The 17,702-nt window shown below is 35.9% G+C and overlaps 1 protein-coding gene across 1 annotated transcript in view; it reads right to left on the bottom strand.

The window, feature by feature from the left end:
- Nucleotides 1-17,702, bottom strand: part of LOC107728434 (multiple epidermal growth factor-like domains protein 9) — a 29,964-nt gene that overhangs the window by 9,177 nt on the left and 3,085 nt on the right. Inside the window, exons 2-5 of the mRNA XM_016538593.1 lie at nt 14,199-14,407; nt 10,251-10,366; nt 4,200-4,339; nt 1,066-1,215 (exon numbers count right to left, since the gene is read on the bottom strand). Coding sequence (XP_016394079.1) covers nt 1,066-1,215; nt 4,200-4,339; nt 10,251-10,366; nt 14,199-14,407 — 615 coding nt within the window. The remainder of the gene's footprint in view (nt 1-1,065; nt 1,216-4,199; nt 4,340-10,250; nt 10,367-14,198; nt 14,408-17,702) is intronic.

The following is a 17,702-nucleotide window of genomic DNA, read 5'->3' as shown; positions in this document are numbered from 1 at the left end:
TAAATATTTGCACAATTTTTCTCTGAGCGTTTTGGTGGATACCCAGCTTAATAGGTAGTAACTTAGCAGATCGATGGAAATTTCAAGTACCCTTATAGGAGTAACCTGGGTTCAATCATTCAGCTCAAGAGCACAATGGTGGATTGGTGAGTCTTGCAGGATTTAAATCTACAACCTTTCAGTCATTAGCCCAAATCTTTAACTATTACACCACTCCACAAAATGAAAACTTAAAATGAACCATCTTTTGTGGACAGTGAAAGACAGCTGTGGGCCTGTTGACACGCTGTTGACTTCTGTACTGCTTCAGCTCCCTCATCTTCCACTCTCTTGCATTTTCCATCTCTCTCCTTTATAAGACAATATTAAACTCAAATAAATATTTCATGTCCACATTATATATATTTATTTCTTGGATTGTTAAGTAGAAATAGCTGGCATAATGTACAGTCTGACGATCACTATCAGTACAAATATAATGATCGGTTGACTGTACATTATGCATTACATATTTGGCCTATAAATATATAAATAATACTGAGGGAGTACACTTATATAAGAGTTCTGAACTTTCAGTGCCCTTTCTCTCTCTCTTCCTCACGCTGGCTCATTGACTTTCCTCCTCAGGCTCCAGTGACCGTAAATGTAAAATGACAACCCAAAGCCACATCACCATAGCTGTTGCTGTGCAAGTGCATCCAATGGAAAGGCAGCTGAGATGGAAACAAAGCCGCTGATTGGCTCTTCAGTACCATACAAATTTTTAGCTGTGACAAAGATTAAATACCAGGTTGTGTATGAATGACAAAAACATAAAAAGATCCTAATTATTCCAGACTTTTGACCGGAAATGTAAATGTCCTGGTCCTCTTGTACATGATCCATCAGTGCATGTCATGCAAAAAGGAAAAATGTTTGTTATCACATCTCACATCAAAATCGAACTTTCTGTGCCTACTATTGTTCTGCCCTGCTGAATAATTCCCAGTCACTTTCAGGACATCATGTGCTGAGCGCAGAAGCTGCTCTGACCCCTGTCAGCGTGTCACAGAGATGCAGACTCACCGAGATGGCAGCTGCTGCTGGAGCTCTCGGAGGAACAGGGACAAGGCAGACAGGTGTCCACGGACCCCTCACCATGACGCCGGTAGAAGTTGGGCAGACACTCCTCACAGTTGTGGCCCTGAGTCTTGTCCTGACAGTCCAAACAAATACCTGAGGAAGAGAATGAGAATATACAGAACAACTGATCATTAGCAATAGTTCTGACTGAACATCAGACTTCCTGAGAATCTTATGTAAATCATTATATAAGGTAAGGGCTAGTTTAGCACAGTGAGCCTTGAACTGTGCTAAAGTGAGCCTTGAACCTATCACCAGTTTAAAGCTTATGTTTAAAGTGCTCTCGGTCTTAAATGGCACTAGGTAATTTCTTGATGATTTAAGCCCCAATCTAAGAAATGCTGTTCTGGAGCTCTAGTTAACATTCAAGATCAGGGTTTTCAAGTGGAGAGATATAAAACAAAGGCCACAGTTTCTGTCAGTGCTGTTAATGTTGACAAAAACTATTAATTTTATTTTTGTTCATTGAAATTAAGATTAAAATAAAATATAAATATTCATTTATATTCAGTTGAAGTACTAAAATTAAAAGTAGAATAAGTAAAAAAATAAATCTAAATAGAAATATAAAAAAAATAAATGATAAAACACATAATTAACTAAAATTAAAATGAAAACTTAAAATCTAAAAATAAAGGATAATTTAAAGCACTAATAAATAGGATAGTGGTATATAATAAAACTAAAATAACACTAGCTTCTGACCTTTTTCATTCATGACACTTCATAACTTAAGCACAACTAGCACAGCATAAATTTAGATAAATCAGTTTGGCAACTAGTTAATTAGTCATAATTGTTTAAAGCTATGTTAAATATTCCACTATTTAATTAGAATTTTAAAACTATACATTATATACACACACACACACACACACACACACGCACACGTGTAGCTAATCTGTTAACAGGTAATCAGTTTATTTTTATATTAAAAAATTATATTATACTATAAATCAAAGTTGCATGTAATTTCAAGTATATTAATTGAAATTAACAGAAAATATTAAGCATTATGTACTTAATATTATAATAATGTTTATAAATGTTAATGAAAGCCTAAAAGTATTAGAGAAAAAAGTGTGCGTATTAGTACCTTAATAGTACATATTTTGTACATGTATGATACATATTGTGGTTGATGAAAATATGCAATCTTGTGTCTGTATATCTTTGTCATTTTGGAGAGATTTTGCCTATGGTTTAATTATGTTCACTCTTAATTTCAGAGCTTAAATTTTTCTTCTTTGTTACAATTACATGAAAGCACTGCATTTGGTTTGGGCTTTATCACATTTGAAGCTGTAAGTTACAGTTTTCCAGTAGGAGTTTTGCGTGGACAATGACAACGCAATCTAACTGGCCAAAAGCCTTTGTGTACTTTGCGCACTATTGTTTTGGCTCTGTGAGTTACTGCCTGTCTCGTGTGTGTGTGTGTGTGTGTGTGTGTGTGGTATTATGCTGCAGGGCGGCTGTGAGTCTATGAACTGTAAGCAGTCTCTGGAGATGCTGATTGGGTTTTATGACTGAGGAGGGCTGTAAATCTGACTGTGGCTCTCCGCATCGAGGAAAGGTTACCAGCTACCATCTGCACACACACACTGCAGAGAGGGAAAGACAGAGACAGATGGGTTCCTAGACACACACACGCGCACATGCACTTGAACAAGCAGTTGACAAACACGTCTGTGACTTTAGTAGACTGAGGCCCGGGTGAAATGATTTAAGGTAAACACGCCTACACTTCTCAGATGTCAGCAGGTTTGCTTAACAAATTAGCACACACACACACACACACACACACCAGCATGAGCATTATGTTGATAGGGCTTTTTGGTCCTGATTCAAATTGAGGTTAATTAAGTCCAGGTTGCCTAGGATACAGGGAAGAAGAGAGAAAAAGAGAGGGAAGTGTGGAGGATGTTGTGATGAATCGCTCTAGGTGAGTCAATCTCAAATCTGGAGATATCATTTTAAAGGAACAGAAAAAAAAGAAATTGTACTTTTATTCATGTCATTCCAAAACAAAAGTATCATAATATTCTTGAATTTAAAACGAGCTGTTTTCTGAGGGTTATTAAATAATGCTTTTTATTGATGATGAGGACATTTGAAAGGGTTAGTTCACCCAAAAATTTTAATTCTGTCATTAATTACTCACCCTCATTTCGTTCCAAACCTGTAAGACCTTCGTTCATCTTCGGAACACACATTAAGATATTTTTGATTAAATCCGAGAGCTCTCAGACCCTCCATAGACAGAAACACAACTGCAATGTTCCCAAGTCCAGAAACATAGCAAGGACATCGGTAAAATAGTCCATGTGACATCAGGGGTTCAACCGTAATTTTACGAAGCTACGAGAATACTTTTCGTGCGCAAAGAAAACAAAAATAACGGCTTTATTCAACAACTCTTCTTCTCCTCATCCTGTCTGCAGCCGTGTGCCGCCATTGTGGAGAGTACCACGACGCATGCACTTGCTTTCGCTTCATGTAAACAATGCATGCGCATGGCGCTGCTGCTTACGTAATACGTACATGCGTCAGCCCGCGTATGCGTCGTTTACATGAAGTGGACCAAGCACATGCGTCGTGATACTCTTTTCACAATGGCGGCGCACCGCTGCAGACAGGATGAGGAGGGGAAAAATAGTTGAATAAAGCCGTTATTTTTGTTTTCTTTGCACACAAAAAGTATTCTCGTAGCTTCGTAAAATTACGGTTGAACCCCTGATGTCACATGGACTATTTTACTGATGTCCTTGCTACGTTTCTGTGCCTTGATCGTGGTAGTTCCCTTGCTATCTATGGAGGGTCAGAGAGGTCTCGGATTTAATCAAAAACATTTTAATTTGTGTTCTGAAGATGCACAAAAGTCTGACAGGTTTGGAACGACATGAGGGTGAGTAATTAATGACAGAATTTTCATTTTTGGGTGAACTATCCCTTTAAGTTATTAAACTTGCAGGATTTATTAAGCATACAAAGACCTCTTCTGTATCAAAAGATCAAGGGAAATTTGGTTTCTCACGTCAAGACCCCTTTAAATTATGCTGAACGTGTGCTGGACTGACCTGACTGAGGGTGGCAGTAGGTAGAGTGGTTGTTGCATTGGCACGGTTGGCATCCTGTGCTGCTGAAGTGAAAGAATCCAGGGTGGCAGTCGTCACACTTGGGCCCGTATACACCTGTCTTGCACTTACACAGCCCTGAGCTGCAAGAGAGAAACACAGAAAACACACATGAAAAAAACACTAAATCACAGCTTGACAACATTTATGACACTGGCAGCCTGGAAATTTTGTGTCCTCTTTGTGCATCCAGTTCCTGTGGTATCTGATCACACACATGGCTTTGCCCTAGACAGCTAACAATCCTGGTTTAAAATGCAGTCATGCACACTTTAAAGCACTGTAGACCTTTCATTTTTTAATTCCACCATCTCTACATGTGGGCACACATGAGGGACCTGTGGCCCAGACCACATTTGAAAACCATCTGCTGCTTCAGACCGGATTCCAGGAATCCCTCTGCATCTCTCTCTCACTCACACACACACACACACACACACACACACTCAAACTGTGTTTAATCTCAATGTGCCTGTAAAGTTGTCAACCCATAATAACAGCAGTCTGACTACTGAAACTACATAAGCTGTTGGAAGTGCTACATATGTAGGAAATCACAGAACCAACCAACAGAGTAAACTCCTGTTGAAAAAAACAGCATATGCTGGTTAGGTATGTTTTGAAGCATGACAGCTGGTCTGAGCTGGTTTAAGCCGGTTATGAGCTGGTCCTGAGAAGGAGCTAGTTGCTCAGGACAACCCATAATAACAGCAGTCTGACTACTGAAACTACATAAGCTGTTGGAAGTGCTACATATGTAGGAAATCACAGAACCAACCAACAGAGTAAACTCCTGTTGAAAAAAACAGCATATGCTGGTTAGGTATGTTTTGAAGCATGACAGCTGGTTTGAGCTGGTTTAAGCCGGTTATGAGCTGGTCCTGAGAAGGAGCTAGTTGCTCAGGACCAGCTTAGAACCAGCTCAAGACCAGCATAACCAGCTCAATACATACCCAACCAGCATATGCTGGATTTGTCAACAGGGATCAGACACCCAGAAGAAAAAAAGATCGACAGAGAATAATAACCTTACAATTCGTCTATTTATGTAGAACCAAAATCACACAACCACTAATTATACAGTATTTTTACATTTTCTGAAGTGTCACATGGCAATTGCAGCTCATGTGATTGGCCAGAACTGAGCATCCATTAGCAAAGATGGCAGATTTCAAACTGTACTTCCAGTGGCTTCTGCGCCCACAGAGAAACTACCATTGAGATAAAATCCCAAACACTATGTTTAAGCAACAGCAATAGGGATGCTTGCCTTCGCAAGTCCACTAATGACCCCTTATGCTTATCACCCTTTCATTTAGTAATTTTGCTGATTATGATGTCATTTAATGGATGCTTTAGTCCTCACTCTTGTAAAACAGTCATTAGTCTATTCCCCAAACACATAAACACGCCTCCATATCCCCCAATCACACACACACTCTCACACCCCAGGGCTGTTGCGTCAGGTCTGGGGTGAAGGTTAAGGTGAGGTGGCGTTTCCAGGGGTTGTGTGATTGGTTCTTGTGTGTGTGTAGAGCGAGTGATAGATGAGAGAGGGGCAGATGATGACACCCGTGGGACAAGCTTAAAGCGCTCGGCCATGCTGACAGGAGCTCAACGCTGGGGACCCCAGAAAAACAACAACAGCAGCGATAAAAGAGCCCATGGATGAAGCACAAAAGAAAGAGGAGATTTGAGAGGAAGTAAGAAGATTTTGAAAGAGGGAGAAAGAAACAAAGCATCATGGGGGATGGTTTTTTTTTTCCAATGGGCAGTTAGTTTGATGCCTTAAGAAATATAAATGAAATACAAACATACATTAATAATTCATTTATTAAATACTTTAATGACATTTAAAGGGAAGATGTAAATTGTCAAAATAATGCCAATAAATGGCTCTTAAAATAGGGACAGGATCAACAACATCAATGTTATCGTCATCATCATCCACCCACATTTACAGGCGAGTTGTCGATATAACTTATGGAAATTGTGACACTTGAGTTTCGCACTAGGGATGTTCATTTCGGTTATTTTTCCTAACCGACAACCGACACTCGTTAACCGATTGTTAACCGGCAAGATTATTTTAAATTAGAATTTAATTAAATTAGAAAGGATACGTGTCTGTGACTCGTTAAAAATACTAACATTTGTTTCCCGGGGATTAATTTTACATGCGCAAAAAGCAGCAAACAACAGAACATGAGGATTCACATGATCATATCACATCATGCACCTGCAGCGCTTCTGCGAGCGGAGAAAAACATAATAAAGCTAGGCTATATATATTATATATATATATATATTAGGGGTGGAACGGTTCAACTTACTCATGGTTCGGTTTGTATCACGGTTAGAGTCATGGTTTTGGTATGGTTTGGTTTGTGCAGAACCGTACGGTTCGATTTTTTTCCGCGAACCGTTCCACCCCTAATATATATATATATATATATATATATATATTTGCACAGATGCTTCCTGCAATGCATTGAAGAATCACACCTGCTCTGCACCTTCATACACTCACACAGTCTGTAATCTGAATGAATAAATACAGACACACATCGTAAATTATGCATTACTGGCCTAGAGGAAGCAGGGGAGTGGGAAAAAAACAGAAAGAGAGACAGAGGGGAAAAAAAGAGTGCTACACCCTATTTTGACTAGATCTTAGTCAGAGAAGATAGCTGCAGAGTTAGTGCATCAGAGAAAACCAAGAAGAAGAGCTGCTGTGCTGTAGCGGCAAATTTTCGGCATGTCTAGAACAATTCTTACAAGTATAACACGACGTAGCTCGGCACCGCGGACAGACGCCGTCGGTGTGCCTACACTCATAGAAAATAATGTATTTGAATTTTAAAGATGTGGCGCGATGCTGCGCTTCTCGTCTGGTGCGAGACCGCCTACAGAAATTGAATAAAGTAATGAAATGTAAAACAGCATTGCATATGACTATATAGATTAAAGATTAATCTTTATTAAAGCTACAAAAGCTATTCAATCAAAAGCAGTGAGTGATTTCTTTGTTGTTGCTGTTTGATTAATATTAAGAAAGTGCTGTCACTTTAAGAGAATGCACTGATCCAGTACGTTCAGCCGGCTACGTCTGCTATAGGATACTTACCAAGACGGCATTTTTACAATTTTTGTGTGAATTTGTCCATACACCCCCAAAACAAAATCAAGACTTTGTAAAAGAGCATAATAGGACCCCTTTAATATGATGCAAGTGAAAATGAGCTAGTGAGAAACAGATGTACAGTGTGTCCAATATGTTGTACTGTATCTTTCAATTTGTGTAAAAAATAATGTCACAGTGTAAAAATGTTTTTCAAATATATATACTCTTTATATACACACACTATTTACATAATACAATAAAATAAATAAATATAAGGCACATACATATATTTTACAACACACAGACACATATATACACATGCATCAATATGAATATAACATCTACATAATTATATTATAATAGTTATATTTCATGACATTTAAGCCTGATTCACAGTAGCCTACTGTGCATTATAAAAAATCTTAACATTTAAAAAGTTAACATTTTGCTTAAATATAATTGTAAATATAATTTAATATAAATATTCATCAGGATATATGTATTTCTTATTTGCTGTACAATAATTTAATGCTGACTTTAATAAAAAATTATCAGGATGATTTTCATATATTCTTATATACTATTTTCCCTATATACTAAAACTTAAAGGGGAAAATGTGCGTAATTGTCAACAAAATAATGAATAATTGTCATCTAACTGAATGAATGAATATATCATATCTTAAATGCAATATATCATATCTTATATCTTGAATATGGCATCTACTCTGATTAAAATCCATATCAAGTTGGTTGCTGTAGTTTCCATTCACTGGAAATGGTGTAACACCTCCTAACACATTCTAATGTGTGCTGCCACCATAGATATATGTTAAAAGAAAGAAAAAAAAAAACTCGGCATTGTTACCTAACACATCCTTTTAACATTAGTGGGATGTTAGTAGATACATTTGCACTTGCTGTGGCAGAGCGTGTGGGTGAGTGTGTGTGTATACTGTATGTGGATGTGCACGGGCCAATAGACAGGTTGCCATGGCGACGGTTCGGTTCCCAGAGCATTCTGGGGAATGAGAGTGAGGTGTGACATATATGACCTATCAATCACAATCTCCAGAGAAAGAGCAAAGGAGATCAAGAAACAGAGAAAAAGGCCGCCTGTTAACACTTTAATGCAACCAGAGAAAATGTTCTTGTGGCAGATGCAAAACACAAACATCTGCCCTTCCTAAAAACACTGGACTCAAAAGATGAGTCAGTGAGAGCATATAAAGATGCCTGTTTCCCAAACACATACACACACACACACACACACACAATCAGAGTGATTATCAAGGTCAGATAATGATCAATCACACCCTGTCTGACGGCCTTCCCTTGCATTGACATTCATTAGCAGACAGAGCCGTCGTCTGTGTGTCTCTAAAGCCAGCTGTTGAACAGAACCATTCATTAGGGTGGCACATTTAGCATTTGTGTAAACACCCAACAGGGCGGCGTTTTATAGCTGTTAGCATCAAGATGCTTATCTAAATGCATCCACCCCCATTTCAGAGCAATACATTTAGCCTTATTAAAAAAGCCAAGCGTACGGATAGAAACACAGCACTGTGTATTAGGAAAAACTGGTAAATGCGGCTTAAAACACATTTTTAAAGCAGGCTATTAAAAATCCAGGCTGGCAAAGGATATCAGTTATTTGTTGTCATAATATAAGTGAAAATACCTGTAATACCAGAAATAAACCTGTCTAGTAATTAGCACCATCTAAGCTGTGTGAGCATGGCATGATGGTATTGACAGATCATTTGTAATATGATACTCTGTCACTCAAGACTCACGGCACATTTCACATTAAACATTTTCAAGCGTTGAAATTAAATTAAATAACAAAATATTAGCATATTAAAATATTAGCTATAATAATAATCAAAATAAATTAAAATACTACTGCATGTGAAATAAATTGAGGTACATGCTAAAATTATTCAAGTGCAAGGAATTATGGGTATTCCCACAGCCTCAATTTTCTATTTTCAACTTTCTATTTATTAAACAATTCTGAGGGGGGGAAAAGCAGCACATCTGTTTTCAACATTGATAATAGTAATAAATGTTTCTTGAGCAGCATATTAGAATGATTTCTGAAGGATCATGTGACACTGAAGACTGGAGTAATGATGCTGAAAATTCAGCTTTGCATCACAGGAATAAATTACATTATACAATATATTAACATAGAAAAGAGTCATTTTAAATTGTAATAATATTTCACAATATCACATTTCCTTCTGTATTTGTGATCAAATAAATGAAGCATGGGTAAACATACTGTAAGTTACTTCTTTCAAAAACATTAAAAAAAATTACAAGTTAAAATTATAAGTTAAAATACTTATTTAATACTTATTTCATTATAATATACATGACATTTAAAGTAATGTTTAATTAGGATCACATTGTGAATTAATGAAAAATGAAACTGAATTTAATAATTGGAGATTGAGGAATTAATATAAAACTGAATTAATTAAAATTATTTAATTACTCATGAGTGACTGTGCTTGTTTCATTTGTAACCCCTATAATCCACACACTAAAATGTCGTTTGATCAAATAAAAGCAAAAATGGGCCAGCATCAGGCAGCACAGCCAGTTTTTAGCACTCCAACACTGCCGGCTTGACACTTAATATATCATAATACCATCACCAGGGGCTTCCTTAATCATTTGGATTGGTTGTGTATGTGTGTGTACGAGTGTGTTATCAGAGAGACTAACTGCGTTGAGCAGGCTGCTGTAGCAGAAAGCTCATTAATGTTTCAGAGACCCTGGGGCAGATCAGCTGCATATTAACTAGGTCAGTGTTACACAACGACTGGACCCCCCTTCCCTCGCTCTCTCTCTGCTGCCATGGAGATGCCAGCATCATTCTCCTGCCTGCATCCTTCACATCCATGACAACCGTGGAACTGGGCTGCTCTAAACCTCGCCTGATGCTTTCAAAGTGAAAGACTTCGATGTTTTCCTAAAGGGGGAAGAATACATGAAAGATCTGGTTTCTAAGCAACTGATGCTGTGCAAACCTTCACTTGCATCATACTTTACTGACTTAAATCACACAACACTCTATATTTTTGGTATGCAATGTATGCTAATTGGTGACTGATTTGGGGTTTTTATAGAACAGTATATTCCAGTCCCTTAATCTGATTGGCTGAGCAGCGCTACTGGAGTGAGACTTTGTACTGCTTGTGTATTTGTCCATTCCAGACTTAAGTTTCCTTTTTGAAATAATGTCAAATTAAAAGTTTTACTTTAAAGCACATATGAAATCATAATGTTTTAGCAATCTTTTGTTGTTGTTACTTAAACACGTACACTTATTTTGATGTGTTGACTAATATACTAAAGCACATGTAAAGTACATGATTATAATATTATAACTGTAATGTGTTATTAAGTATTACATTTAAAGTTAATATTTTAAATGTAGTAAATTGCAAATTCGTCGTTACAAATGTTTAATTACATTTTAATAAATTAGATTTTAATACATGACACAAGTTTCTATAATATTGACATTAACATATATTTTAGTTTACCATAAATGTTTGTCAGTACATTCAACAGTACACTTTAACCATACTTCAATAGAAGTAATTATGAAATTATATATAAAGTTGTACTTGGTTTAGAAATAATTTTTACTCAGAAATTGCTTAATTACAAAGAAACGGCAACACTCTGAATTGCATATTAAATTTTTAAGTAGAATGACTGAAATTTTATTTTATTGTAAATTATACTAGAATAATCTTTGTTCAATTTATACCTTCAAAAAATATTACATTGTACTTAAGTGGGTCAAAAAACACTCTAAAGTTCAGCTAGCTGCACTTAATATAAATTTGAAAAAATAACTGTAATAAATGTTATAGCTACATAATACATATAATACATGTAATTATTCTAATATAATTTCCATAATTACTTTTTTTATTATTATTTTTAAAAGTATGCAATAGTATGCTACAAGTGACGGTAAAGGGACAATGTCAGTATTCATTTACAAATGTTAAAATTTATAAACAGGGAATATAATCCCATTCAAGAGCCAATGTGGTAAAATGAAGTGCTAATAATGGAGATGTAGAACTGACGATTTAGCTCCCATACTAGTTAAATCAGTCCTGTAAGATTAAAATAATATAATCCTCTCCTATAGGAAATGTCCATAAAAATTTTGTACATCACAAATGTAATTTTAAATGTGTAGATGCACCTTAACTTGGGCAATATGGGAAGCTAATCTCTACACTGTAAAAAAAAAAAAAATCTGTGACATTTACGGTAAAATACCGGCAGCTGTGGTTGCCAGAACTTCACCATAAAAAAATATGGTAGCAACATTTTAGCTTGAGATCGGCCTTTTTAGAGACCGCCGATCAATCATCCCAACGTGATTATCGGCTGATAGTGATCGGTAGCCGATCAATCGGTGCACCCCTAATTGTAAATGCTATAGATATGTATTATAACTCAAAATCTGTGACATTTACGGTAAAATACCGGCAGCTGTGGTTGCCAGAACTTCACCGTAAAAAATATGGTAGCAACATTTTAGGTTTTACAGACTTAACTTAAATTCACAATAAAATACCGTATTTCATTAACTGATGTAATATTAATAAACCAACATATTGAAGTACTAATATCTGTTTTGATCCATTGTAATGCACTGATAACCACCAAAAACTGGTGGTGATGAGAAAGTCACATGATGAACCAAAGCTCATCACAAAACAGCTTTTCTACGAGCTGAGGAGGGTGATACTTTTATATAGAAGGTACACAGTCTCATTCACACAAACACTTAACACCATCATGGTAACACACATGATACTGAAATAATGCAATAACATTAATTTAACAACATTAGATGTAAGATAAAACCCTAATGTACACAACTGATAAGAAAAAACTAAGAAGAAACAGTTATTTCAACAAAAAAACATCAAATATGAAGTGTCATGCAGGGAATTCTGGGAGTGTCAATTTACGTGTTTTTACTGTAAAGTATACAATGACTTTTTCTTTTTCACTTCCAAAAACCGTTTTTTAACCGTATTTTACTGTATAATTACATTAAATGTAATTGCATTTATTCACCGTATATAGTATGGAAACTTACTGAAAAAAATCACAATAATTTTTTACAGTGTACTGAAGAACAAAAAAACATTGCATGTTCGGTTTTGATACGGCCATTAGGATATGCTAATATAAGAATTCATAATACGCACTGGATTCATATTGGCTGTTATAATTTCCCTGAGGAGCTCTAGAATAACGGCCTTAGCAGACCAGTGATTCCACACACAAAACTCTAACCTTCCAAGTACAGTATAATAAGAATTATTATTAGAAGCTTCATTTCAAAGATCACACAACATCAAAGCTGTATTACTGATTTAAAATATGGTGGTCCCCCTGAATAGTTAGACATCAACTATTTCTCCAGTGTGACAATATATGAGAGCGAATGCTTGGGTGCTTTTTGAGAAGGTATAAAACAGATCATAAAATATGACCTTCATAGTGTGAGGCTGAAGCATCTGATATGCTGCAGTTCACATATTGCTTCATTTTCTCAACTGTAGCCAACAAAACTGTACATTCGTCTTGAAAGATATGTTAAAATTCAGGCTTAATTCGCGCCCTTGTCCCAAAACAAAGCCAGGATCACAACAATCTGCTCCCTGCAGGGAATGTAATTTAATTAGGCTCAAACTGGCAATACTCAGCATGCCTCACTGTAAACCTACTAAACAATTAAAGCACAGGAGAAATATGCCAACGGGAAACTAATACGTCCTCAAGGTTTTGAGTGAGAGAAACAATGCAGGATTGAGCTAATCTGCCTGATTATCTGTTTACTTATATACTTTAGGGAGAAAATTAGCTAAATCTGACTAAAATCTTCCTCTGAGGAGAACATTCTCAAAGCTAAAAATGATTAATAAATAAAGCAAATGTTATTTTTAATCTAAACAATTTTGAAAGATAGAGATCAAGTTAGTGTGTAATAATTATAATTAGATTTATCGTGTAGAAAGTATTTTAGTCCATGTTTCTGTTTTAAAAGGACAATGGACATATAAATGACATAAATTGTTAAAGAAATAGTGAAAACTGATTCATAATTTAAGGCTTAAAAATAATTATTTCAGAGCTGCTGGAAGAAATGGAAGTTGCATGAAAATTTTTAAGAAAATACCAGCCAAAAACTGTAATTTCATACATATTTGTAAATGGCTGAGCAGATACCCTATGTAGTACCTTTTTTGTAATATATAAATTATATACAAGAAAGAAGTACTTCCATTAAACAAGGATGCATTAAATTGATCAAAAGTGACAGTAAAGACATTTATAACATTACAGAAGATTTCTAATTCTGTTCTTTCGATCTTTCTATTTATGAAAAAAAAATAATATATATATCCTAAAAATAACAATAAGAAATGTTTCTGTTGTTTTTGTTGTCTACTTTTGTAAATCTGCAAACTGTCCAAACAAGTTAACTCCTATAGCAAGACACATAAGAACGTCTAGGTTACTTGTGTAACCCTCGTTCCCTGAAGGAGGGAACGGAGACAGTCGTGACTGACGAATTGGGATCTCGCCCGAGAGCCCAATCACCTTCGAGTGTAAACTAAACAAGCCAATGACAGTTGGCAAACGCACATCAGTTTTTCGCTGAGGAGCCGAGACTACGTGCCCCGGCCGTACAGCGGTGGTACAGCAACTGTGGCGACGGAACGTAACGTCTCCGGTCATGTTCCCGCACTGAGAACATGACTCATCCATGAGCGCTGCTTCAGCGTGCTGTAAGCCCAGGCACGAGATGCAGCGATCATGACCATCACATGCAGCCAGGAAGCGACCGCATCACACTCTTCACACTGCAGCCCAGTGTAACCCGGCATACAGTCACACTGACCCGTCTCATGGTCACACTCGTCAGGGTCCGACACTCCTTCACCACTGCAGTTACACACCAGCTCTTCAGAGGAAACACACACAAAGGATTGCTTATGAATTTTTGATCATCAAATCAAATATTGATATAAAGCACCAACAAAGTCATCCTGTATATCTGCTCTCCCTAATATCTTTATGTTTAAGACAGCGTTTCTAAGCCATTATTGTTTGTTTATTTATTTATTTTTATTTTTTTGTCTTACAAAACCCCACAGGCTATTTAGTATGGATCAAGAATCCCTTAATTAACATCAAACCAGTAATGTGATCAGATTTTGACATAACTTAATAATTTAACATTATTAAAGACACATATAATAAATAACAAGAAGTACTCGCAAACTTGCACATATATTGCAACGAATGTCATTCACACAAAAATTCACTTTTTTTTTTTTTACATTTGATTTCCTTTACAAATCTATCATTGCACATTAAAAGAAGCAGTTAAAAATATTAGATAATTCATGTTTCTTTATTTTTTATCTTTTTGTTCTGTTTTATACAATGCACTCTCATGGCAATTCGTAAAAAAATGTGAAGTTTACTGTAAAAAAAAAAACATGCAGGCAGCTGCGATTGCCATAATTTTACCATAAAAATATAAAGCAGTAATATTTTAGGATTTACAGATTGAACTTAAATTTACAGTTAAGAAAAAAGACCAAACTAAGAATAAGAGAATAAGAATAAACATCAAATGCACAGTGTCCACAAGGAATTCTGGGAATGCAAATTAACTTCTTTTTTTTTCAGTAGAATTTTTAAATGGACTTGTTCACTTTCATAAACTGTATACAGTAAAAACTGTCATTTTTACTGTAAATATTAAGTGAACTTACCATTAAAGTTTTTTTTTTTTTTTACCATAGCGTTTTACAGTCTTTACAGTTAAACTTATGATCTTTTTTACAGTTGTTAATCATTTCTACAGTTTCTAGGGTCAGATTGGTTTTATACAGTGGAAGAAAAAAATTAACTTCATGCAAAAACATCTAACTTAATTGATTTTAAACTTAATTTAAACCTATAATTTAATGTCAAAAATAGTTTTAATTATCAGTGAACCAACCTAATTATATTACGTTACAACAACAAAACTAAATGTAAGAGTTGAAATAGCTCTGTACTGCTACTGTTTTTTACAACGTGGGTTTAACAAAGCAAAAACTTTCCAAGTGGCCCTTTGGGATAAACATACCCCATACTAATGGAGAAATCCATGAGAAACTGTCACCTGTACGTTCAAACATAAAGTCTTGTTAATGCAGCACTGCTGCTCTGTAGTACATTTCTCCTTCAAGTTCAAGTCTGCTACATATCACACTACTCCATCTTGCTGATCTCTGCCGGCTGTAATAAATGACTCCCTGCAGCCTGATTCTGATAGCTCATTAAGTTGATATTAGACTGCAGATCTTTAGTATGCAGGAGAGGATGTAGGTCCATGGAGAAAAAACACAAACTCTAAAGGCAAATCAGGCAAATTCCGGCTGCTGGGAACAACTGCAGCTTGTGTAATTCCAAATCTATATCAACTGACGTTAAATCAAAGATGATTTTCCAGTTGCTGCATTTAAAAAAATCGATCTGAATTATTTGGCTCAGAATTATTGAGTTGACCAGCAACATCTGGATATGGAGAGAGACCAGCTGCAATTAGATCTAGAATGGAATATAGTTGGTTGTATATGTTCTTTTCTTTTATTTATTTACATGCAACTGATAGAGACAGTAGAAAGAGCCAGATTTGAATCTGCCTTTCTCACATGAACACCACAGCATGTGCTAACTGCTAGGCTACAGCTCCTCTATGTTTGCTCATGATCAAATGCGTTTCATCTCAAAAAGCAAAGTGGCCTATATTTATAAAAATGTAAATCTGAAAGAGCGCATTTGAATCCATCTTTCATGTAATACATGTTTTTATTCATCAGCCTTTGTTCATGCACATGTCCCAGAAGCAACCTCTTATCCCTTAGAGAGGACGGCTTTTCCCCTTTGGTGGGTCATTTAGTTCAAGGGAGAGAAATCAAAGCCACGAGAAGTGTTGAAGGAATAGTTAATCCAAAAATGTAAATTCTGTCATCATTTACGCACCGTCATGTTGTTCCAAAGCCTGACTTCGTTCAAAGCCTGAATTTTAGTCAATCTTTTATATACAATTAGTTCCCATGGATACAAAGGCTTCAAAAATGAAGAAAAAAACTGCATAAAAATTGTATTCATACAACTCATGCACTATATCTTCTGAAGATATTTGACAGGCTTTATGTGAGGAACAGACTGAAATTTAAGCTGTTGTTTGATGGTAATCCAGTGAGCTGTAACCGGATCACTGAATGAACCCAAGTGAACTTGAGAATCGGATCAGTCTGATTGATGAGCAAATCATTCAGACTGATTCAGTGAACTGGATCCACTGATTCATTGAAAAGATCCAAATCAAAAAGAGTAATTTGTTCTTGTGTATGTTGACATAATTTTCTTTTCTTTTGGATCATAAAATGTTCTAATCATTATCGCAATTCCCTTACAAGCATCATTGACCTCCCTGCAATATACTGTATACTACTGTTCAGAAGTTTGGGGTCAGTATGTTTTTTTTTTGTTTTTAGGAAATTAATTATTTTATTTATGAGTATGCATTAAATTGATGCTGTCCTTTTTAACGTTATATTCATCAAAGAATCCTGAAAACAAAAATGTAGCATGGTTTTTACAAAAAAAAATTAAAAAGCACAACTGTTCTGGGTCTTTTTTTTAAAAGAAATTAATGTTTAAATTAATGCAAGAATGTATTAAATTGATCAAAATAATAATAAAAACGCTTACAATTTTACAAAATATGTCTATTGCATTGGTGAGAACGAGAGAACACTGATAGTGGTAGTGTATAATATAACAACCGAATAATCAATGCACTCAGTCACCTCTATTAACAAACACAGCCAATGTAATGTTACCAATAACATTAACAATGGCATGTTCAACGTGCAGTTTAATGCATATGACTGAAGATTCAGATCAATAAACTCCATTAAGAGCCAGACGTCTTTCTGTGAATCTCTCATGCCTTCATCCCCAAGAACCCATTTCACCAGATTTACTGCACAATAGGTCACCCAGAAGGGCACATGCCGAAAGGGAAAAACACCATTTGTATGCTGGGACAGAAACACCTTCTACCACACGGAGCTGTGGAGTGTGTTCTTAAACACCTTCTGCTCCTGAGGGCGGCTGTGGAGGGCGCGGATAAGAAGCTTACACATCCCAGTCTGACAGATTATACATACATCCATGTAAATGAGGCTGCC

This window comes from Sinocyclocheilus rhinocerous, unplaced genomic scaffold (genome assembly GCF_001515625.1).
Source record: "Sinocyclocheilus rhinocerous isolate Xijiao unplaced genomic scaffold, SAMN03320098_v1.1 scaffold787, whole genome shotgun sequence".
In the NCBI taxonomy this organism is placed as follows: domain Eukaryota; kingdom Metazoa; phylum Chordata; class Actinopteri; order Cypriniformes; family Cyprinidae; genus Sinocyclocheilus; species Sinocyclocheilus rhinocerous.
This window is presented reverse-complemented; position numbering and strand designations above follow the sequence as displayed.